This window comes from Trachymyrmex cornetzi, unplaced genomic scaffold, assembly GCF_001594075.2.
Source record: "Trachymyrmex cornetzi isolate Tcor2-1 unplaced genomic scaffold, Tcor1.1 scaffold67, whole genome shotgun sequence".
Lineage (NCBI taxonomy): Eukaryota > Metazoa > Arthropoda > Insecta > Hymenoptera > Formicidae > Trachymyrmex > Trachymyrmex cornetzi.
In genome coordinates, this window is record NW_017299992.1 from 3390380 (window position 1) to 3413351 (window position 22972).

General features: G+C 35.5%; 8 protein-coding genes across 8 annotated transcripts in view; 3 read left to right on the top strand and 5 right to left on the bottom strand.

Moving 5' to 3' along the window:
• LOC108767233 (protein phosphatase 1 regulatory subunit 11) overlaps positions 1–3222 on the bottom strand; it is a 4611-nt gene extending 1389 nt beyond the window's left edge. The window contains exon 1 of the mRNA XM_018516972.1: positions 2927–3222. Within this exon, the coding sequence (XP_018372474.1) occupies positions 2927–3013 (87 nt within the window). The 5' untranslated portion in view covers positions 3014–3222. The remainder of the gene's footprint in view (positions 1–2926) is intronic.
• Positions 763–2783, bottom strand: LOC108767232 (succinate--hydroxymethylglutarate CoA-transferase). Its single transcript, XM_018516971.1, has 2 exons — positions 1091–2783; positions 763–1005 (listed from the first exon to the last, which is right to left on the bottom strand). Exons 1-2 carry the CDS (start codon positions 2168–2170, stop codon positions 775–777), a joined length of 1311 nt encoding a protein of 436 aa, XP_018372473.1. The 5' UTR covers positions 2171–2783; the 3' UTR covers positions 763–774.
• Positions 3223–4761: 1539 nt separating the features above from the next.
• Positions 4762–5868, bottom strand: RpS29 (ribosomal protein S29). The gene is made up of 3 exons (XM_018517023.1): positions 5714–5868; positions 5119–5218; positions 4762–4917 (listed from the first exon to the last, which is right to left on the bottom strand). Exons 1-3 carry the CDS (start codon positions 5773–5775, stop codon positions 4909–4911), a joined length of 171 nt encoding a protein of 56 aa, XP_018372525.1. The 5' UTR covers positions 5776–5868; the 3' UTR covers positions 4762–4908.
• A 1660-nt stretch (positions 5869–7528) lies between these two features.
• TTLL15 (tubulin tyrosine ligase-like 15) lies at positions 7529–9686 on the top strand. The gene is made up of 4 exons (XM_018516966.1): positions 7529–7694; positions 7947–9142; positions 9295–9502; positions 9560–9686. Exons 1-4 carry the CDS (start codon positions 7653–7655, stop codon positions 9656–9658), a joined length of 1545 nt encoding a protein of 514 aa, XP_018372468.1. The 5' UTR covers positions 7529–7652; the 3' UTR covers positions 9659–9686.
• Positions 9687–9708: 22 nt separating this feature from the next.
• Positions 9709–10612, bottom strand: LOC108767229 (tRNA-specific adenosine deaminase 2). The gene has a single exon (XM_018516967.1). It carries the CDS (start codon positions 10555–10557, stop codon positions 10030–10032), a length of 528 nt encoding a protein of 175 aa, XP_018372469.1. The 5' UTR covers positions 10558–10612; the 3' UTR covers positions 9709–10029.
• Positions 10613–10715: 103 nt separating this feature from the next.
• Smug (Single-strand-selective monofunctional uracil-DNA glycosylase) lies at positions 10716–11947 on the bottom strand. Its single transcript, XM_018517017.1, has 3 exons — positions 11168–11947; positions 10959–11108; positions 10716–10880 (listed from the first exon to the last, which is right to left on the bottom strand). The coding sequence occupies exons 1-3, from the start codon at positions 11855–11857 to the stop codon at positions 10755–10757; spliced, it is 966 nt and encodes a 321-aa protein (XP_018372519.1). The 5' UTR covers positions 11858–11947; the 3' UTR covers positions 10716–10754.
• An 826-nt stretch (positions 11948–12773) lies between these two features.
• Usp39 (ubiquitin specific protease 39) lies at positions 12774–15324 on the top strand. The gene is made up of 9 exons (XM_018516999.1): positions 12774–13015; positions 13317–13595; positions 13655–13830; positions 13919–14144; positions 14229–14515; positions 14604–14732; positions 14801–14862; positions 14951–15173; positions 15249–15324. Exons 1-9 carry the CDS (start codon positions 12940–12942, stop codon positions 15306–15308), a joined length of 1518 nt encoding a protein of 505 aa, XP_018372501.1. The 5' UTR covers positions 12774–12939; the 3' UTR covers positions 15309–15324.
• An 834-nt stretch (positions 15325–16158) lies between these two features.
• LOC108767321 (rap guanine nucleotide exchange factor 2) overlaps positions 16159–22972 on the top strand; it is a 115252-nt gene continuing 108438 nt past the window's right edge. The window contains exon 1 of the mRNA XM_018517100.1: positions 16159–16397. The gene's annotated coding sequence lies outside the window, so the exon portion shown is untranslated. The remainder of the gene's footprint in view (positions 16398–22972) is intronic.

Genomic DNA, 22972 nt, shown 5'->3' on the forward strand with positions numbered 1-22972 from the left:
TATTAATTATATATATTAATATCCACACTGTATGGATAAAATTTATTTTTTAAAAGTATAAATGAAAAAAGTGTAAACATTTCAAACCTTCGTTTTCGAGTCTCTTCAGTACAATTCGTTAAACAATAATTACATGTGTTGAATTAACTATAAAAATTATTACGATATCAGTCATACACCAGTCAATTAATTTTAGCTTGACACGTCATCATATTTATTACATTTGACCACATTAATTCAAGTCTCGACTACGATTTTATGGTCGCATAAGTTTGACGACCTATCATTTTATTTCTAGATACCTAATTTTATGATGATTTTATGATGAACTATCATTTAACTACGCACCTCACTCTATTTGTGACAGCAGTTTACCGAATATATATATTTTTACTAATATAATTTTGTAGTTAACTCGACATTATAATGATTGTTTAATAATTAGTGCTGAAGAGAACTCAAAACGAACGGTCGAAACGTTTATATTTTTTTCATTTATATGTTTAAACAATAAATTTTTTGTACACCCGTCCATCCAGTATTGGCATTTTTATCGTATTCGATAAAATTTTAAGTCTTAAAATATAATACATATAAATTGATAAAATACTAATCTTAAAATACATGTTTATACAATAATCTTATGAACTCGTTACTACCAAACTACGTTCTAAAAATTTTGTTAAAATTAAAATTTATTAATATAAAAATATCCGACAATAATCCGACTGCTGCATTAAAACATACAAATAGAAAGGGGCTCATACTCATTAATTATCGTACAATTTTTTGTTTTATCAAATTTTCTATTTTATCATTAGAATAGTTTAATATATTTTTTAAAACTTCCGATGTATGCTGTCCCAATGTTGGTGGTGCTGATCGCACTATATTAGTAGCGTAGCTATATGTCACGGATGGTCCAACAAGTTTCACTTTGCCTGTAACTGGATGATCTACTTCTTGAACCAATTTGATGTATTTCACATGGGGGTCATCGAATACCTGGAAATTACAGGTGAAGAAAATAAAATTTATTAAATTGCAAAAGAGATAATGCATCGAGATCAGATTAGATTGGTTAATTCACCTCTCTCATAGTATTTATTGCTCCATAAGGAAAGGAAGCCCCTGTGAATTCTGCAGACCATTCCTGATTTGTTTTCTTTTTAATTACATCTCTAAGGATTTCAAGTAGTTCCGTTCTGTTTTGAACTCTAGCTATATTATTCTTAAACTTGTCATTAGTAGCAAGTTCTGGCATCTGTAATTTTGTGACTAATTCCAGAAATTGTGCATCGCTCCCTACTCCAATCGTCATGTATCCATCTTTCGTGGGAAAGGCTTCGTAAGGAACTATGCTTTCGTGTTCGGATCCCCATCTTGTTGCTTCCTTATTTCCATTTAAGTAATTAGAAGCAATGTTTATCAGGCTTGCGATTTGAGTCGACAAGAGATTACATTGTATCCATTGGCCTTTGTTGGTTTTCGATCTTTGTAGTAAGGATGCCATAATTGCTCCATGAGCGTACAGGCCTGTTGCCATATCAGTCATTGCTACGCCAACCTTGCACGGTGGTCCATCTTTCGGCCCGGTAATGTGCAAAAGGCCACCTAAGGAAGCAGCGACGACATCGTAACCGGGTCTATTTGCATATGGTCCACTAGATCCGTAACCAGTTAATGAGCAATAGATAAGACGTGGCGCTATCTTAGCCATATCTTCGTATCCTAAGCCCATGCTGCTCAGCTTTCCGGGCACATAATTTTCCATCAGGACGTCACTTGTCTGCGCCAGCTCGTAAATAATATCTTTCCCTTTCTTCAAATCGATACAAACGCTCTTCTTATTTCTGTTGACGCTCATGAAATAAGTCGACTCCTGTGTCCCTTGAAAGAACGGCGGGCCCCACTTGCGTGCCTCGTCCCCGCCGTCGGGTCGTTCGATCTTCAAGATCTCCGCACCGAGATCACCCAGGATCATTGTGCAGTAAGGACCGGCCACGATTCGCGTCAGATCCAGAACTCGTACTCCGTTCAACGGCGAACGATTCTCTTCGACGCCCGTGCAAAATTCACGTCCGCAACTTCTCAATTTGCCTTCCCTTGGAAAATATTTGTTGCTCGCCGTGCGGTTTCGCACGCTAATTGCAAGTATTTTACGCATCATATCGAAATTCTTAAAAACGAGGTTGACAACTGTTACGTACTGGGGTGCGACGTAATATATTTTAAAACGTAAACTAAACAGAGACACTGTCCTCTTGACTAAACATCATTCAGAGGTGAAAGCACTTGACCAAGAATACTGATTGTGAATTGTACTTTATTTGTTACATTTCAAGCTAGAATGTTTCTATTTCTTGAGAAAGAACTTTGTTAAATTGGAATTGTGATACGTGCGCGCGTCGTACCATATAAAAGTAATTAGTGTGTTTTTTTGAAGGAAGAGATTTCACTTATATACTTGTTCAAAAAATAAAAACAGGGAAACGAAAGCGCAATTTAAATATACCCAGTTACGACAGTGGATACTCCCACTTACGTTTCTTTCAATAATATTAAAAAGATATTGTACTAAGTATTGTTTGTTGGAAAAACTGTTTGACAGAATGAAGATTTTAAAAAACTTCAAGAGCGGTAAAAGTCTTTAAACCCTAAGCAGTTGCAGCTATACGTATCGAGTAATCGAACGCGTAACCTCGTCGTATCAACTGATATGACGCAAGGTCATCTTTCTTCTGCAATCCAAAGAGATTTCTTTCGACGACGCGAGTCGAACGTCGGACTGTCAAGATATGATAAGATGAGTAGTGGCGCTTATTTAAATGCCAATAAACAATTCGTAACGCGTCAAGGCCAATAACTTACGCTTAGCGACGCCTCGCGAGGTTTAGGACCCCACGAATTATATTTGACGAATTACCTGCGATCCGGAATCGGTGACGTCTGCTTCGGAGATCGTTTCCGTTTGAGTCTGCGAAGCCGTCTGCTCCGACATCGTTTTCTCCATGTGTTGCGATCGACGGCGCGATACCTTCGAGCAGTTCGAGCGCAAAGGCAAAGGCGGCGAAGGATGACGAGGGCGGGCACGATATCGCTATCGTTGCGTACGTAGCAGTACGTAGGTTACAAACGTAATCTACGCTCACCTATTCTCAGCTATGTTCAGCTACGTTACGCGGTAACGCGAACGGCGAACGTCGTCAACTCTCCCTACAGTCCTTATTGCTGCAGTGTTGCCACATTGATATCAGTTGATAGTGTTGATAGTGTTGATACTTTGACACTGTAGGTCTGTTGGCGTTGCTTGCACTTTTGGCACTCGACAGGGGTGATCCCCGATTGATCATGGCTCGATTGGACACCACCAATCACAGCGACCGGTGCTTAGGAGCTTTGTAGTCTCAAGCGCTGTGAGTGGCTCGTGTCCAACTGGGTGCCATCCCACTCGACATCTTCGCTTTCTCTCTTTTTAAAGCAAAATATGCATCTATCTCATTTTAAGTGCAAAAATATTTGGGGATTTCATGCAACGCGAACCTTATGGCTGCGGTCGATCTGGACGTTCACGCGCTTTAAGTGCTTGAAATCATTATTCTGTCTTTGTCGTTCATTAGACGTAAAATAAGAATAGAAGTACCGAAAAGTGCTGAAAGCGTCCAAATCGACCGCAGCCTTTTTTTTGCGCTCTTTTTTTGCTGTCTCGTTTTAACCAACGTTTCGACTTTTTTGTCAATTTTTTTAAAGCCTTCTAGATAAAAACTTTAATGAATTTCTTTGTTATAAAAGTTTCTATGATCTTTAATGCTTTAATTAAGCATTTAAATATTTAAAGCCGATTTCACCAATGCCGATTAAGCTTAATCGTGATTAACTGGCTACAATTGGTCGATTCTACTAAACAGCAAACGCAATTGGTTGGTCAGTCAACGGCCGATTAAACTGGCACTGGTGAAACTGGCCCTTAAGTCCATATTCAGAACGCTTTTATCTCTGAAATTAGGTATATAATATGCTTAACGTAAGGTATAGTATGTTAGCGCGCTAATATCGTAAGCGCGTTCTGAATACGAGCCTTTAAGTTACTTCTTCGAGGTATCTATGGAAAACGAGTATGTCTTCATGTGTAAATTCGTATAGTAACCATTTTATAATGTATTATTAATGTTTTTATGCATACATCTGATATTTTCTCTTTAACTCTCATATTTGTGTACATTTAATTTATTTAAGTGTGGAAAATATAACAATGCAGCTCTAAAGAATCGAAGAAATATTTATAATTTGAATTTAAAGTTTTATTTACAATTTAAAATTTTATAAAAACTGCTGTATTTTCATATATATTTGATTACTTAAATTCGTAAATTTACTATATATCATGGGACATACAAAGTAAACAAATTTCTGAATTTAAATTATAGATATCTTAAAAACGAGCTTTACATAGAATATCCGAATTTTGATATCAAAATCTAGAAAAAAAATGTCAGAAATTTCGAATAAAAACGTAATTCTATAAAAAATTTTTAATAAAAGATTTTTAATAAATCATATTTTCTGCAACGTAATAAATTCTTAAACGGATCTTATTTGTGCCTAATATTAACAGTGTTTTACATTTTGAAAATATATTAATAGACAAGATTGTTAAATTAATCAATTATTTGGATTGTATTTCCATGTTTTCAGAAAAATTAGAAAAAGCTATTTATATATGTATTGGAGAATGTAAAAAGAATAAATGTACAGAATGAATGTTGGATTATATAAATATATTCATTTCAAGAATATTGAGTGCCAGATGTTACAATCTCTATTTTTCAGCTATTAACTTTTAAAGATGCTGCTGTGAAAATCATCGTGATTTGTCAAAGAATTGCTCCATCTATTCCTACGTTATATTTAATCCAGCTGTAAAAAGAACAAGATATATTTAGCCGAGATATCTCGTTTTATTTCAACTGCGTTCAATTTCGTCGCTCATATGTTATGAGCTTTCTTCTATTTTTCTTTTCCAAGTAATGAGTGACAATAATAGAATGAAAGTTACAACGCATTGAAACCGAACGCAGCCTTTATAAAGTGGCAAAGAAATGGACCAATATTTTTTACCTTCTTGAAACCAATATCGGCTGCATATTCTCTGAAGCATTGTCGACAGATGTTCAGACCGTATTTGCGAATAAGCCCATGCCTATTTGCACAGGCGCGGCTGCAACAAAATCAATTTTATTCAAATTACACAATAAGTACATTTGTATCTAACATATACAATAAACATGCATAATAAATATTAACTTAATTCAAAATTAATATATCTATTCGTTTTATCTGTAATTATTTTATTTCCTACATTTAAAACATTTAGGAGAAAAGAGAGAAGGAACAATTTTAGTTCAGTAAATTGCAATTAAATTCATCTCTTCAACGTGGTTTTTTGAGGTTAGAATGTGTATTTAGATGTGTTTGCACAAGAGATGATTAATAATTAATAATACATACATATTACAATTACTTCAAATTTTAATGTCTCATAAAATTTTTTGCTTTAAATCAAGTGTTTTTGTGAGAAAAAATACTGTACAGTGATATTCATGATGACGCCACGCGATCGCTCTGTTCTTCATGTCAAGTATATAATATAAATAATCAAGTATAAATAATCGCTAATGAAGATTAGCGAGAACAAGAGAAACATGATACTAACCAGGATCTAGATCCTTGACCGTATTTTCGTGGATGTGAATACCAAATATTCTGGAAACCCATATTTGCTCGTGTTACTTCTTTTTTGCAACGCACTGCAATGAACCGACCAAAACCCACGAGTCCACAAACGTGAAAGACAGGAAAAGGAAATGAGCCAGGGGCCAGGGGTAGAAGACACTAGAAGATAGGAGGGCTTGCTATTGACTTCAGAATGCTCCAGAAACCTAACCTAATCTAAAGGTGCATTTACATGCAAGCTTCAAGCAGCGAAGGCAGCAACCAATCAACGAGGCGAATTTTACAGTGACGTACAAAATATTTGTTGCATCACTGCCCGTATCGCGTAGCTGATTGGTTGCCGCTTCCGATGTTTAAGGCGTCGTCTACAATACACGGAGTAAGAAGTAAGAGTAAGAAATTGACCAATCACAGTCGAATGTGAGAAGAATAATCGACTGTGATTGGTCAATTTCTTACTCTTACTTCTTACTCCGTGTATTGTAGACGACGCCTAACGCTTGACGCTTGCATGTGAATGCACCTTAAAAATTGTTCGCTTTGCCTTATCTTATCCTACGCGACTATCGACGCCGGCGTGCTCAATCACGTGATCAGTAATGAAACGAAGACGCTTATATTTGGAATGCATATAAATTTTCTACGTTTTCTTTTATTTAGACTGATACACAAGTTGTTATAAATACCAAATAATTGTTTATTATTATAATAAAAAGTATAAAAATTTTTTATATATTTTACTCTATAAAATATTTAATAAAATTTTATCATAGATCGAGCGAATATATCAATAACGTGGAAAGTTTATAAAATTACGTTTTTAAACAGAGCAAAAAAAAACATTAACACTAATTACAATAATATCAGTAACATAATATTTACGTAAACTTATATATTCAAAATATATAAATTATTTTTGTATTTATTTACATTTATATGTATATTATATGTAACTTAATATTATGTATATTAATTTTTTAAATTCACAAATATTATGGAATTTTATTTTCAAAAGAAACACAAGTATTTATTGCAATTTCTCATGAAAAAACAAAAAATTTTTATTATTATTAAACAGAAATCTTATTATAGTTATTGAAGAGAATTTTCTGTCGCTAGAAAACTCCGTCAATGGAAGTAATCATTAAATATTGTAAAAAATAATCATTAAATTTTTTCTCTTTTTTTTTTTAGATTTGAATTGTTTGTAAATCTTATGTAAAATTGCGTATTTATACATTTTATTCGATAACATATTTCTTTTTTTTTTTAAATTATCGCCAAAATATTCAATGACTTTATAAACATTTTGTATATAAGATTGATGACTATTTTATACAAACTTATCAAAATCTTAGATAAAATAATTAGAAGATTATAAAAAATATGAATTGACATTTACGCAACACAGTTCTCCGAGGGACATGCTGGCGACGTTCTTAGGATATAGAATATTCTCTAGACGTCCTTGGAATATCTCTTAGAGAACTGTTGTGTGGAGAAATATAAAAAAATATAAGTAAGATGCAACTATGATTTTAAGCGTTTTACTGCATTTTAATAAGATACAAAAAATAATTACCAATTATATCTATAAATTAGTAATAAATCAAAATTTATAAAATTAATGTTAAAATCAATTATGCTTCAACATTATTAATTTGAAAGTGTTTATTTCTAATAATTTTTACGATGACCGTTGTAATTCATGTCACAGATTGTAGTCACGTAAAGAGAAACTGGTTTTTCAATGGTTCTCCCACGTGGACGATGGAAGGCGGTTGGCGAAGCGGGGATGAGTTACAACGGTACATACTTTCACATGTGAATGATGTGCATTTCATTGTTCACAAGTAAATTTCTTGTGGACTAGACAGATGGATTAATTTTAAAGTTCCCACTTAAATCAAAATAATATTATGTCAGATGAAAAGAAACTTGGAAAAGAACAAGATAAAAAGGTACGAAGTGCAATAACTGTTTAGATTTATTTTCATTAGTGACGAATTGATATATAAATCAGTATTGTAGACAGAAGAAAGAACAGTAATTAAAAGTATAAATCAATTTCTTTTTATTTAAAGATATTTTTAGTAAAAGTTTACTCAAATCATTAGTAGAATAAAGTACTAAAAATTTCGTTTCTCTCACACTTTATTTTTAATTAAATTTAAAAAAGTTCTAACCAGATTCGAGACAATGTTGTGTTACAGAAAGCACCATGTTTGAAGCACCATGTAATGAAGAAACAAATTATGAATTTGAAGATGAAGACAGTGCTGAAGATTATTTTATCTTCTGTAGTGGGTCCTCTGATTCTGTATGGCGTATTTTTCATATATCTACGTTATCAAACGCATTTGAGATATCTATTCGAGAGACCGATCATAGTAAACGAAGCTAGACCAAAGTTTTGGATCTACGCCAAGAGCAATGACACCGGCTACCTGAAGCATGTGTATTCAGTACTCCAACGACTCGGTTTCCAAGAAGGTAATAATAAATCCGATTGGGATCTGTTGTGGGCTCACGATTATCCTTTTCGTGTGTTGTCCGCGAGCTTAAATAAATTGCAACAACATCAGCGAGTCAATCACTTCCCTGGTTGCGGCTACATCACGAATAAAGTGGATTTGTCGACGTCGCATGGCGGTCGGTATATCCCAGCAGCGTTCAAGATGCCTGAAGATCAGCAAGCTTTCATCGATTATGCCAAATTGAATCCCGCAAAGCTGTTCGTACAGAAGTCGAACGATCATCGTGGTATCCGTATTCGCGACAGCAGCGATACAAATTTCACTGCCGGCACATTCGTCCAGGAGTTTATCGAGCGGCCGTTCCTCGTGGATGGCTACAAGTTCGATATTGGCGTGTACACCGTCATCACTTCTGTGGATCCGCTGCGAGTGTACGTTTACAAGGGCGATGTACTGTTCCGCTTCTGTCCAATCGAGTACTATCCGTTTGATCCGGAGATTCTGGATAAATATGTGGTTGGCGATGATTATCTGCCGATTTGGAACGTGCCATCCTTGAAGAAATACTATGTTGAACTCGGGTATTCGATGAAGGACTCATTCGATGCATATGTCAGGGACCAAGGAAAAAATCCGACAGAAATGTGGAACCGAGCGTATGACGCTATTCGGGAAGTTGCTCTGATGAAGGAGACGCAAATCAGAGAAGTTTCCAAGCGCTTCGGCAATGGCAGAAATTTCTTCGAGCTTGTAAGATTCGACTTGGCTCTTGACGAGGATCTGAATGTTTACATGATGGAAGCAAACATGTCGCCGAATCTGTCTTCCGCGCATTATCCTCCGAATCAGTTATTATATGAGCAAGTCATATTCAATACGTTTGCGTTGGTTGGTATCGCCAACAGAATCAGAAAAGAATCCTTGAGAATAAGGTAAATATATAAAAAAAAACATCAAGATTCCTAGAAGTATATAGCTATTTCTAGAAATGTACCTCTACCCATCTAAAAATAAATATATAAACAAAATTATTTACATAAAAAAAGATATTTTATTTATTGATATATTAATATTATTATTATAGAAATAAAAAGGAGGAAGAGATGGAAATAGCGAATAAAAATATCGTAGTGCTACCGGAACTCTGTAAAAAATGTGATAATGACTGCTTTCGCATAGAGTGTCAATTGTGCCGACCGTGTTTCACATCAGAAATAAAACTCATTTTATCGCAGAGTTATCTCGAGCATCAAAATCGAATGGATTTTCAAAGAATTTTTCCACCATCTATAGTAAGTCTTTTTCGCTTAACTAATTGGTTAGATTGTAATTGAATAAATGTTTTACAGACAAGGGACATGATGTTGAACAACTACACACTAAGAAATCAATTACTTATTAGATGGTACCAAGGAAAATGCAAATTAGACAAGACATGGTGCAGTTGATCATATGATAAAATCGCGTAAGTCCTATGTAATATTTATTTCAGATATATGAAACTGTACATGTATATAATGTATAAATGAGTAAGAGTGTATCCCTATGAAAATTGTTTAACACGTACATGTAAGAGTGCGTTCAGATACACCTTAAAATGAAAACGCGCGAATGTTAATTTAATAATATTAGTATTATTCTATTTGTACATCGTACATTTAGAATGTAAAAAATCATAAAAACTTAGTGCAATAAAATTATATGTCGGAGCAGCGTATTATATACTTAATTACGGAGAACATACTTTATATTCGCGTAATATATCAAATATATACAAAAAGTTTCACATATGAATGTAGGATTACAAAAAATTGTAAGATTATTTGTTCTCTGTCGACGAAGTTCCTTTAGTGTTACGACCTTTTTTGACTTTTGATTCAGGCGCATTTGGATTAACACCTTTATAAAAATCTTGGAGCAACCTCAGGGCTTCCTCTCCTTTTACGTTTCCTTGTATCATTATTTTTGAATCGTAAAACTTTGGTACTTCGAGAACACTGATACAGCCACCAAATCGATCGTTCGCACAGCCATATACAATACTGCGTACTTGTACTTGAAGTAATGCCGACATACACATTATGCACGGCTCTACCGTGACAATTACATCTAGATTACGAAACACCATTTCGTAGTCCATGCATTTCTCCTTGCAGAACTTTAAGACTTGGTCGATGCAATTTATCTCGGCATGACGAGTTGCATTACAAGTTTCATTTACTGTATTATTGCCTGTCGCAATTATTTGATTGTTATATATAAATAAACAACCAACAGGGACTTCACCGGCTTTTAAAGATTCCTCAGCTTTTTGTAATGCAACGTCCATCCATGCCGAAGTATCCATAATAAATACTATTAATTATTGTATTATATATTGGCGAGATATTTTTAAAATCAATATTAAAAACAATTTTCTATAAAATTATTAACTCTTTCGTGATTTATTTTTTATAAGAAATGTCATCTTAAAATAAAAAAAAAAAAGAATGCTAGCTGATGTTTATATCTTTAAAAATAATAGTATCTTACGCAAAAGAAAAATTAGACAGTAGTACTTGCTTTGTCAAAATATTTAAGTAATTCCAACTCATTTAGCCGCTGCTTAGCCGTTTCTTTCCAATTTTGATTACCTAATGCTCTTGGACTGGGATGTCGCAGAACCATCACCTGAAAAGGCCATTGTACAAGTTAACATAAATCTTGTATTATATATGTTATTACTATTAAAATATTGCAGTATATTACCTTTACTGGAAGACCTCCTGTTTGGACTGCAATCTGTGCTCTTTTTTCGGCGTAGTTGCCAATGCCAATAACTATCTCTACCTTCAGAAGTTGTATTATATCTGTCAGGGATTTGTCGCAAGCCTCATGTAAAATCTTTTGTCCGTCACCCTGAAAAGTACAGAATAGTTCAGCATAAGAAGAAAGGAATATAACAGGATAAATATTGCCTTTATTTCCGCCGGTGTGATGTTTCGAGCTTTGCCATCCATAAATGCCAGTGGGCAATAATTGTGCATGTATGCATATCGGAAAAAGTTCTCGGGATTTCCACATAGTTCTTGAAAGAGGCCCCACAATCTTAATCCGCTAACTTCACTGCGTGTACATTGGAATCCTATCACTTTTCGGTCGGGATGTTCTTTTGAGGGTTTGCCAATAGGACCAGAGATTTTGAGCCAATCTCGCACCATATTTATTTCTCCAAATGGCACACCAGTTTGTGACATACCCCATGGTCCAGGATTCATACCAACGAACAAGATCTTTTTTATGCCAGTACAATACTTGTGTACATACATGGCATGTGTTTCAGATGCATATTCGAGTGGATTGTAAATGTATTGTATGAGTGATGGAAAAATAATATCTTTCAATTTGGTACAAAGCTCTTGTTCAATTGATAACAATCTATCAGAGATCAATGTAGATATTGTAGAAGCATGCTCAGAGGTATCTTCTTTTGCTTTCGTAACAGGTTCAGACATGGTAGATGTATCTTCCTTTATATCTGTATTTTTAATTCCTAAATTCGTTTGTATTTGTGTCATATAGTCTACGACGTTTGAATTTGAACGTTTGAGTTTTTTTTCGCTTGACAAATCATCACTTTTTGCTCTAGTTCTCTTTGCATGAGACATAATTACTTTTCGAGAGTCCGATATACGTAGAAACTCAAGAAAGAATTACTTAAATATTATTTTGAAATAATTATATTCAAGTTATATGTATAATAAATGGCTGAATTAATTAATGTGTCAGTAATGTAAAGATATATAAAACACAATTCCAATATATTTTCAAGGTGTGGATGTTATATCAATAAAAAAACTGTGTTCAACCTTCGAGATAACAGTAACTGCACAATATTTTTTGTAATTCCTCTGTTTCCTCTTATCGAATGAACTGATAAACATCATCAATTACTGTAAGTGCAGAGTCAGCTAAAATCCAGAAACCGCACTTGTGTACAATAATGTAGTTTTAATAGATCTATCTCTTTCTCTTTCGTTGTTTCGTTCAAAATCTAGGAAACGTCCCCGAGAATATTCCGTTACGCATAGATATAAAATGGAATCCTCTACAGTTTACTGGGTCTATCGGTCTACTCACCACCGTTATCCCACTTATGCCATCAATTGTATTTGCACACATGGAATAAACACGCTGCAGTTGCACTTTTTAGATCTCGTTTTTTTCCCACTTCTTTGCAAAATTGAGCAGAATTACATACATTCGTCTCGGTTTTGAGTGTAGAAAGTGTATAAAGATGCAATTAAAAAGAGAAACGGGACACACCACGTGCGTTTAGCTAACATAACCTAACTTAACCTACACGCACAATACACTGATGATCGGAGCAATTCGAGCAATTGAAGTTTAGAAATCGTGGAATTCACTCCCACGCATCGGATGCACTATATGCTCGATTATTATGTAATATGATTATATGATTATATCATTACGTAGATATGGTTATTTTATATTGACCGATCCGAAAAATAAAATCGATATCTGATGAGGGATCCTTATATCGCAATGTTTTTTAAAATGCTAAATTGACTAACTTTTTGCGAATAAGAGATGCCATTAATATGTGATCGTGCGAATTTGTTTGAGTAGGTATAAAAATTACATTCACATACATAAGATATGAAATTTTGTGTACTGTGGTCTGTACATGTATGATGTGCATGCCAGAAATTGCTAGAAATCGTCGGAAATGGCGTCCGATAGACGAAGCACTCTGAAACGAAAATTGATTGATACTGGAAGCGACTCGGACAATGAAACAGAAAGTGAGTGTGTGTGCAATTTTGTATGATGTAGTATATTGTTGATTTAAATGAATACGCCTTCTAGATACATAACGATTTTAATGAAATGCAAATAAGTGCAGTTTGAGGTTAAGTGATGTTTCCCATGATCTTTTCTTGCCCTTACATGAATTTTTACAATAATACATTTACGGGCACTGATATGTAATTGAGAAAGTAAAACGAAAAAGTAAAATAATCTCATGTTCACTCTTTTTGCTTATCACCTAAAACATAACCTATAATATTATTATCTCATAGGCGTTTGTTTTTCTTATTACAGAGACTGCAAAGCATATAAAAACGAAATCAGAGGCACCGCGATTGTGTCCATATTTGGACACGATTAATCGACAATTTTTGGATTTTGATTTTGAAAAATTGTGTTCTGTATCATTATCTAGGATTAACGTGTATGCTTGTCTGGTTTGCGGCAAATATTTCCAAGGCAGAGGCACTAATACTCATGCTTACACACATAGCGTGGCAGAGAGTCATCACGTTTTTCTTAATTTGCACACGCTCAAATTTTATTGTTTACCAGATAATTACGAGATAGTAGGTAGGTAAATTTATTCTTTATGTCTATCTTCAGCAAGTAACATTTTATATGTTTATTAGATTCGTCTCTGGATGATATTAAATATGTGTTAAATCCAACTTTCGATAAAATGCAAATAGCTCAACTAGACAAGAGCGATAAACAGTCTAGAGCAATCGATGGCTCTATGTATTCACCAGGAATAGTAGGAATGAATAACATAAAAGCAAATGATTACTGCAATGTCATTTTACAAGTAATGTAATTTATAATTATTAATTTTAAATAAATAACTATTAATAACAACGTTCTATGCATTTTGTCATCTTAATATTTTTTTGTAGGCGCTTTCGCATGTTACACCTTTGAGAGATTTCTTTTTAAGAGAATCCAACTATGCTCATGTAAGGAGACCACCTGGTGATTCATCGTATCTTTTGGTACAAAGATTTGGAGAACTTATGCGTAAATTATGGAACCCACGTAATTTTAAAGCGCACGTAAGCCCACACGAAATGCTGCAGGCGGTAGTCTTGTGGAGCAAGAAAAGGTTTCAGTTCACAGAGCAAGGTGTGTAACAGATTTCATCGACTACTTGTATTTTTTTTTTACGTGATTAAAATAGTGTTTTTACCAATAAGTGATTGTGTTTAGGTGATCCTGTGGATTTTTTATCATGGTTCTTAAATGCTCTCCATCTGGCGTTAAACGGTACAAAAAAGCGTGATTCTAGCATCATTTATAAAACATTTTTGGGTCATATGCGAATATATACGCGAAAAATACCACCATTGGAATTAGAGGAGAGCCAAAGAAGTGAATTGTTACACACGGTGGAGTATGGTGAAACTGTGACGGAAAGTCCATTTTTATATCTCACTTGCGACCTTCCGCCACCTCCACTATTTAAAGATCAATTTACAGAGAATATTATTCCACAGGTTGATATTTTGTTACACGTATATAATATTGATCACATAAATGGAATGTAGCAAAGAAATAAAAAAAACGTCTCTTTTATTCATCCAGGTAAATCTGTATACGCTCCTGAACAAATTTAATGCCGTCACTGAGAAAGAATATAAAACTTACAAGGAAAATTTCATGAAAAGATTTGAGATTACCGAATTGCCACCGTATCTCATACTTTACATAAAAGTAAGTCTTGTATCTATTATTGGTGTCGATATATTTTGTATTATTTGATAATTTTGTATTGATTTTAGAGATTCACAAAAAATACATTCTTTGTTGAAAAAAATCCAACAATTGTGAATTTTCCTGTTAAGTGAGTATATAATATTTTCTCGTTTCATATACGACTGTATATTAAAAGATTTATTAACGATATTTAATTATATATCTTGTGTTGGCAGAAATGTCGATTTTGGAGATATTTTAACATCGGAAGTAAAAGCCAAGCATCCATATACAACGTATGACTTAGTAGCGAATATAGTACACGATGGTGAACCTGGACAAGGTACATATAGAGTTCATATTTTGCATAAAGCCACAGGCCAATGGTACGAATTGCAAGATTTGCACGTCACACAAATTTTACCCCAAATGATCACTCTTACCGAAGCATATGTACAGGTGAGTAAAGAGAAACAGTACTTATTTCTTTGCAGTTTGCGATATTTAGATAATCACTATGTTCTTTTTTTATAGATTTATGAATTAAGGAAAGACACGCACATAGAAAACGGAGAAAATAAAAAAGCTATGTGATACGCTTGAATAAAAGCTCGGAAATATGAAAATAAAAAAGTTTACATTTTATCTACATAGACTTTGTCTTAATTTTCTGATATTTCCGTAATAAGCTTATGATATTTTTCATAAGCTTTTATTTAATTTAATTTTTCTTCCGTTTCCATTTCAGATAGAAATTATTTTTGACGAGTTTCTTTACTTATTTATAAGAATTTTTATTAATAGATTTTTTAAATTTATTAAAAATTAAATTACTATATATGGTTAGTTTTTTTATGTTAAAAATATTTTGTTATCAATTTTATCACACAACAAAGAACGAATGTTTTTTATATAATAACTAATTCGTATATCTCTCTCTCTCGTTTTACATATGTTGTAAATTATCTCTCTCTTGGAATTAAATTCAAGAAAGATTTCAATCTAAGATTTCATTCTTCTCTTGTGTAAAATTCAAATGGAGTACGTGCGTTCGTTTGGTTTGTATTTCGAATTTGGGAGCGGCGCCGAGTGTGGCCGGTTGCTACCGAATAATACCGAACGGCTTGATGGTATAAGCGGAATAGGAGAGAGGCGAAGTTGCACGAGGCAGGAGTCGGAGCGGAGCTCGGGCTGCGCTCGGGTTCGGAAATCGGACGTTCGCGCCTCGCGAGTCGAGTCGCGGCTTCGCGGTTCGGAGTTCGGAGTTGGTGTCGTTGGTGAGTGGTGATAGAGCGAAGCCGCGAACTGGGCAGTCGGGCACGCGCGACTGCGAGCGGTGCAGAGCAGTGCGAGGTGCGAGCTGTGTGACTCTATGAGACGAAACGATCGCGAGTGAACGTGTGTCGCGTAAGTCGCGTTCCCCGCGCTTTTCGTCCATGCGTCAAGTCAACGACGTGCCTCTCTCTCTCTCCTCTTTTTCTTGTCCCTTCGCTTGTTGCATCGCGTAAAATCGCGGTCGCGTGCGCCGTTACAAGCGTACGTATCATGCGTGTGTTGCGTCGCGCGTGAGTGTCCCGCGATCATGATCGCGTTGTACGCATCTTTGTTGCATCCGTCACGTGGATTATCGCCGGCCCAACGGAACGGACGTCGCGCCGGGGGATTTTTGTTCGACTGCAAGTGGTGAGTGTACATTCTATTCTTGCGACAAAAAGCGACGAGGAAAGAGCGACGACATTTCGAACGGCCGCCCTCCAAGTTGCACCATCCGTCTTTCGCGATGGCGCCGTCGCGCTTGCTCCGCAAAAGCGAGCGACGTTTCAAACTCGCTGCCTGCGGCAACGGCAACGGTCGCGTCCTTCGCGCTCGACCTTCCCTTACTTGCATTCGGCAGTGCCTAATTTCTCGCTCCCTCCCCCTTTTGTTTCCCTTCGAAGAGTCTCCTAGTCTCTATATTTTCATATTTTATTCGCGCGCGGCGCCGCGCCGTCGCAATTTCACGATGACACGAATCGGAATGATATTCGCGAGTGAGGGTACTTTTATACCTAACCTATCTACCCGTCTACCTCCCCCCTCGCGTCTTCATCGTCTCGAGGAGTCGAGCTGAGTCGAGCTGAGTCGAATACCTGTTTCGCGTGATGCTCGAAAGAACTGTTCGATCGCGTGGCTGCCGTCGCGTCGCGCGAAGGAGCCGAGGAGCCGAGATACGCGGCTACGCGCGCTTGATTGCGGGATTTGCGGGCAGCGCCGGCAGCGGGAGATTAAACGGGCTGGACGGGGGAGAGGAGAGACGGGACGGTCCGTTGACTCTCTCGCGGAAGGATTCCGCGAGTTTCGGATTCCTAGCGTCCCGTCACCGCCGATGTAAACTCGTTTCTGCGCACGGATGACGAACAAATAATCCGCGTCTGTATATACATTTCCCGCTTATCTAAGATTTCAAAGTCGCAACATGCGAACATGCAGCTCTGATTCTTATTATTCTTGCCCGTGCGCATCTCGACATCCAGTGCATTAAAGGCGTGACTCGCCTGTTTGAATAAGATGATTCGTTGCTCGATGTTGCTTTGTTAGATATTGGAATTTGTAACGCTGTACTTGATAGCTACAAGGTAAAATTCTCTACGTCCTTGTGGCAAATATAATTGCTAGTTGTGCAGTGTATGACAATCTTCACCTTCCTCGCCGTTCCACCCATGTCGCGAAATTACCATTTGTGCGAGGCGTACTGTTACGAAAAAAAATCTGCAAAAAGCACTATACTTTGCATAGATATTGCTTGTGCTCACGATATGTGATTCGAATATCAGTTAATTTAACGCACTGTTACAATCTAGATTTACATTATAGTGCTTACCAAGAATTGAACAATGTTAGAGATCAATGCCAAACAGAAATTGAATAATAAGCATGGACAAAAATACAATACAATTAGGTAAATTAGAAGTTGCCTTAAAAATAACGTATAACTTGGCCTTGGAAAGTTTCGTAAAGTCTTTCAAGTATTCGATATGTAAATTTATTTTCATATGTTTTTGATTATTTCACTATACAATAAAAATACTATTGTTCTTACTTATACAATATTACTCAATAATAAATAAGAGTATATAAACTTAATAGTATAACTAATACTATTAAAAATATGTACATAATATAATCCTAGATATGGCAGATTAGACAGATATCGCGATATATTAAAAGAATTAATTTTATTTATTGCGCGTAGTTAATAATTATGATTGGTTAAAAGTTATGTAGATCTTGAATTAATTAAGAATGTCGTAAAATTTATAAAAAAAAAACTGCTCGAGCGCCTCGAGTATAGATTTGTCCGAATAATCTTGGCACGTTTCTGAAGGTCAAATTTTACGTGGGTGTACGGCAATATTGTCTAATCACGTAACATACGACATGAAGATTCGTCATCAAGCAGCATTCGCGGAAAGACACTCTTGACGATGGTAACATTAATCACTCCGATATCTTGAGAGAAATTCTATTAATTGGAACGATATGTATACTGTTTAACTGTATTAAACAATTTTGGCTTATTTTTTATTTGCGAGTGAAATTCTCGGAATAACTCGCAAACACGCTTGTTCGAAATTATTAATTAATTACAAAAACATTGCGACATAATTTTTATTAATTGCAAGTTTTAATTTCTTAAAATTTTGCTTAAAATATTTAGGAAGTAAACATATTTTATATTTTAGTAACACATAAGTCTCTTGAAAGTCGAATTGATTATTTTTATTAATTTACTCTCCATTTCTTAAGTAAATTTCTGATTTTTGGTCCCTGAAAAGTACATGAATAGTTTATAACTTAATTTCTAGTTAATAGCTGGTAACTAAATGTTTAATTTCAATCAAATTTGTAATATTAACTTTTTCTTACTTTTTCATAAAGTTGCTCAGGTTGATTTCTGAGAGACCCGTATGAATGTACTTATTGCTTAATTCGATGCAAAGTTCGCAAGAGAATCAAATGAAGAAGAGTCGGATGTAACTTAACGTAATGTGAATCTAAACAGGGTAAAGAAGGAAAATAAGGAAGCGTGAGACTTACTTGAGTAAATCGCTGCAACAGCAGGTGGGCCGGCTATGCAACATTCGCGCATACGCGATTACCTGTAATTGAACCTGATGGTGATGATACCTCGCGAGATATACCGACGAATTGGGTTATACGAATCACGATCCCGTAGAAATCATTACGCGCATGCAGATGCGTCTCGAGTGTGACGATTAACGTTAACTCTAAGGCCATTTGATATATGCTTGAAAGTCGCTTACTTTTCGAGAGCAACTTTCGAACGACAGATTCGTGATAGACACGATATTGACTCGATTATCGTATTCTCAAGAGGTTACCGCTAACCGAGAATAAACATTCTCAAGAGAGCATCCGTCGTAAGTGCTGCGGACTATATAGAGTTAAAATGTATAAAATGTTATGATGAAAGATTTTCAAACGTCGATTTCGTGCACGTTAATTTGATATTTTTTAGGATACTTTGTGTAATAATATTTATTCATTTTTAATCGAATCTTTACTATTTATATAGTAGCAAAGTAAAGAGAGTACGATAGAAAGAGATTTTTATGTAAATTTTTCGTCTAAACTCTGATACGTGGACGCTTTAAACTTTTCGACGTGACCTAAAACTGTCAATGAAGCGGAACAAACAAGCGTAAATTGTCTTGCTAAATTTTGGAGTCTAGGGCGATCGTTTATGAAACTGATAATATTTTTCACAATCGGAGTCCAATCGATTTAACATTCATTATTCTTTGTTTAGCAAAGAATGCGATTCTTTCTTTTTTTGCGAAAATACTGTGAAATGAATAAACGCGGTTATCAGATAAAAAGGACGTATCTCAATAATTTTGAAGCCTCGTTATTTCTCGATGCATCGACTGAATTTCACACATCAAACTTTGATTATAAATATAAAATCAGTTATCTATAATATTTAAAGGACTTTTATGGCATTCGAGACAAGTTCACGAGTGTCGATAATTTATTTTCTCCCAAGTGCTTTCTCCGTATGAAGAGAGAGCACTTTACGCGGTGATTAGGAGTTGAAGGGATGTCACGCCGTAACTCATCGTGAATCTGATACAATGCACGAGGTACTATTCTCATTTACGTAATGCACGACTACGGGATGAAAACAATGCGGCGCGCTGCCGTGCCTCGTCGGCTCGCAGACGTCGAAAAGAAAAAAAAAAAAAGAGAATCTCGAGGCTGCCATCGCCGGGTTTGTACATTTGTTGTTTTGAGTTTCGACGCTTAAATGCAACTAAGACACGCTGATTGCAACGAGCGTCCAAAGCTATCCACGAGGACTTATTCGCACTCTTGCTGAGCAAAATTTCGCGTGATTTCAAGAAACAGGTAATCCTGAGATTCTACAGCACGATATTGATTCGTGCATCGCGTTTCGGTATTCGTTAGATTTCTCGCGTGAGTCACAGAGAGATAAAATGTACTTTATTGATATTCTTGTTATTCCCTTTTTACGTTCGGGAAATCAGTCCATTCTTGCTTCAGAAAATCCCGAAGTTACTGCTCTACTTGGCCGAGAGATAAGTCAGATTTTACATAATTTTAGAATACACAAAGCAGTTAGATATTTTTAGTTTTTATCTAAAAATGTTTAATTTTTAAGCTGAAATTGTCGAATATTTCTTGTCGTCTTTCTTTTACGTCTCCTCTGGATAATATTATACATTTAATGTGGTCATATATATATAGGTTCTTGCTCACCAGGAAAAGTTTATCGTATATTTTTGTCGAGCTAAATTTATAAGAATGACTCTATAGTATTTCGTTGCAACTTTTAGTTTTATAGTAGTTTAGAGTCAACGCAAGGGCATGAATCACATTAGAATGCACCTGCGAGCACGTACATTTTTCTGGACGTCGAGTTCACGACCGATCGATAATTCGCACAACGTATGTACGAAGTAACGAAGGAAGATTTCTTTTACGAACAAAAGGAAGAGGGATTACGTTGCTCTTTCGTCGCGGAAGACGTCGAGAGATTAAGTACGAGAGCCTACATAGCGGTAATGGAAAATCGGAGAGAAATGCGTGCATCGCGCGCAGCAGATTTGAGCGGAGCAGATCGAATAACGAGGTCGGGACGATTGAGGTCCATGGAGTCCCGTTTTCATATTTTAGTGTACAAATTCTATATACGTATATGAAATTTACGAATATTGTAAAATATTGTTTGTACAGCTGTCTAATAAATTATTATCGTTTAATATTTTCGACGAAAAATTTTTAAAGAAGCTTTGTAAAAATTCGATACATTTTTTTGCCAAATTCTTATGAAAAAAATGAAAGCGTTTCAAAGTATAATGACACTTTAAAATATAATTTTTGAAAAATTAGATTGTTAAAATTATCTGAAGATTTTTGTTGTCTAATGTTTTTCCCATGTCATTATTGAATAATGAACGCGTATCGTATCGAGTAAAAAACGGAACTGATCAATTAATTTCTCTGTTTTGCTGTTATGCTCGCAATGTTTACGTTTTTAAGTGTATATTAAATTTTATCGCGCGTAGTTCGTTGCACTTATGAATGAAGGTAGTCGTCAAGTCGTCGTGTGGGGAAGAGAGATGATTGCACCAGATCGATTAACCTTTTATGGCATAAGGTTCTCTTTTTTTTTTGTTACGATATCCATTGGAGTAAAACATCCCGAAGTACGGAGTGAATTTTATCGCTAGACGCGTGCGTTGTATTTATGAATGGCTGGGGAATAGACTGGATGACTTTTGGGTAAATGCCATCAGTCACGTCACATAGTTACTGTTGTTTTGATACTCGTAATATTTCATCAGAAGTATAAATTTAATTTATTAGCGTATTGGGACATGTGTGCGGATGATAAATGCGAAATAACAATACATACATGATTCTCTCATCCATTATCGAGATACCTACTTTTTTTCATGAAAATCTCTAAAAAAGAAAATTTGATGTAAATTTTCTGAAATTCTAACAAATTACTTTGACGACTCTTCGCGCGAATAAGAAAGTAAACATTCACCTATCTTCAATTATATTTTAAATAAATATTCTCACCGATATTAAAGACGTTGAATTTTGTCTTACATTTTGTACAATACAAAACTAGACATTCAAGAATCACATGATTTTTGAATTGCAAAAGAAGAAGGATGTGTGATAAGCCGTGGCTCAATTAAGAACTGACTGAGTCGAGCGAGAAAACAATGGCATCTTTTCTTCACTCGTTAGTGGGTAGTACGAAGCTGCATGTGGCATTTTGCGATAAAATTCTGCTTTACATAAAATACACGAGGTGGAATGGTCGCTCGAGTTTGACCGCGTGACTCTCCAAGTAGGCTAACTCGGCCAAGTGCGCGGCGACCGAATGGTGGAATGGTCGCTGCTATTGTGACCCACAGTCTGCTCTGTACTTTCCGTTAGATGTTATTATCCGCACCACCTGTCTTAACGTAGCGCTTCCCCTTCTTCCGTTATCTCCCTCCTCATATCTATATGTCCTTCCTTCTTCCGTCTTCTTTTTTCTTTCCTTCACATCCGTCGCCCGTTTCGCTCTTCCGTCACGGACACCATATTCGCCTCTACTGTTACACCTGCGGCTTTAGATGGCTCGCGATGGTTATGTTGAAGAGCCCCGCGAGACACACCTCTGGCGTGTCAATTATTAAATCGGTGATCTTTCATTCATGTTGGCACGCTCTTTTATTTTCTTCCGCAATGATATATCTCGAAGCATTAATATAGGTGCTTTACTTTTTGCAAGAGGAATAACGCCACGTTGTGTTTCACTAAAAATTTATAATAAATGTTAAATGGGTAATTTAAAAACGTAAGGTAATTTCATGCGTTTTAAAATTTGTCAAAATTTTTCGGTTAAAATATTAGATGTCAATAATTTATTAAACATGACGAAGGATGTTTTATCGAATTTTATTGCGTCTCTCTCAAGTTTCTTGTGTAAGTGACAAAGTATTTTAATCTGGTCTTTCTTTCTGTAGACGCTTTTTGAAAGTCTCGACACGGCTATACAGTGAGAGCAAAAAGTATTCGTACAAGGAAATTTGTTATAAAAAAAGTCTTATTTGTAGAAAATAAACATTAATTAGCAATTTTATACAATGAATATATTCTGTTGTAATATAAACAAACGAGCTTCGCATGTATTACTGATTTTAGAAGCTAAATTTCTCGTCCGTACGAAT

Bases quoted from the DNA above. Each gene is read 5' to 3' on its own strand.
- Usp39 (XM_018516999.1), top strand. From the start codon at position 12,940: ATGGCGTCCGATAGACGAAGCACTCTGAAACGAAAATTGATTGATACT. The intron at 14,145-14,228 runs GTGTGTAACAGA...GATTGTGTTTAG, and splicing joins GTTTCAGTTCACAGAGCAAG to GTGATCCTGTGGATTTTTTA. The intron at 14,516-14,603 runs GTTGATATTTTG...TTATTCATCCAG, and splicing joins CAGAGAATATTATTCCACAG to GTAAATCTGTATACGCTCCT.
- RpS29 (XM_018517023.1), bottom strand. From the start codon at position 5,775: ATGGGTTTCCAGAATATTTGGTATTCACATCCACGAAAATACGGTCAA. The intron at 5,219-5,713 runs GTTAGTATCATG...ATTTTGTTGCAG, and splicing joins GGTCAAGGATCTAGATCCTG to CCGCGCCTGTGCAAATAGGC.
- Smug (XM_018517017.1), bottom strand. From the start codon at position 11,857: ATGTCTCATGCAAAGAGAACTAGAGCAAAAAGTGATGATTTGTCAAGC. The intron at 11,109-11,167 runs GCAATATTTATC...TGTACTTTTCAG, and splicing joins TCACACCGGCGGAAATAAAG to GGTGACGGACAAAAGATTTT. The intron at 10,881-10,958 runs GTAATATACTGC...TGGCCTTTTCAG, and splicing joins CAGGAGGTCTTCCAGTAAAG to GTGATGGTTCTGCGACATCC.
- LOC108767229 (XM_018516967.1), bottom strand. From the start codon at position 10,557: ATGGATACTTCGGCATGGATGGACGTTGCATTACAAAAAGCTGAGGAA.
- LOC108767232 (XM_018516971.1), bottom strand. From the start codon at position 2,170: ATGATGCGTAAAATACTTGCAATTAGCGTGCGAAACCGCACGGCGAGC. The intron at 1,006-1,090 runs GTGAATTAACCA...TGTAATTTCCAG, and splicing joins CAATAAATACTATGAGAGAG to GTATTCGATGACCCCCATGT.
- TTLL15 (XM_018516966.1), top strand. From the start codon at position 7,653: ATGTCAGATGAAAAGAAACTTGGAAAAGAACAAGATAAAAAG. The intron at 9,143-9,294 runs GTAAATATATAA...TTATTATTATAG, and splicing joins AAAGAATCCTTGAGAATAAG to AAATAAAAAGGAGGAAGAGA. The intron at 9,503-9,559 runs GTAAGTCTTTTT...AATGTTTTACAG, and splicing joins GAATTTTTCCACCATCTATA to ACAAGGGACATGATGTTGAA.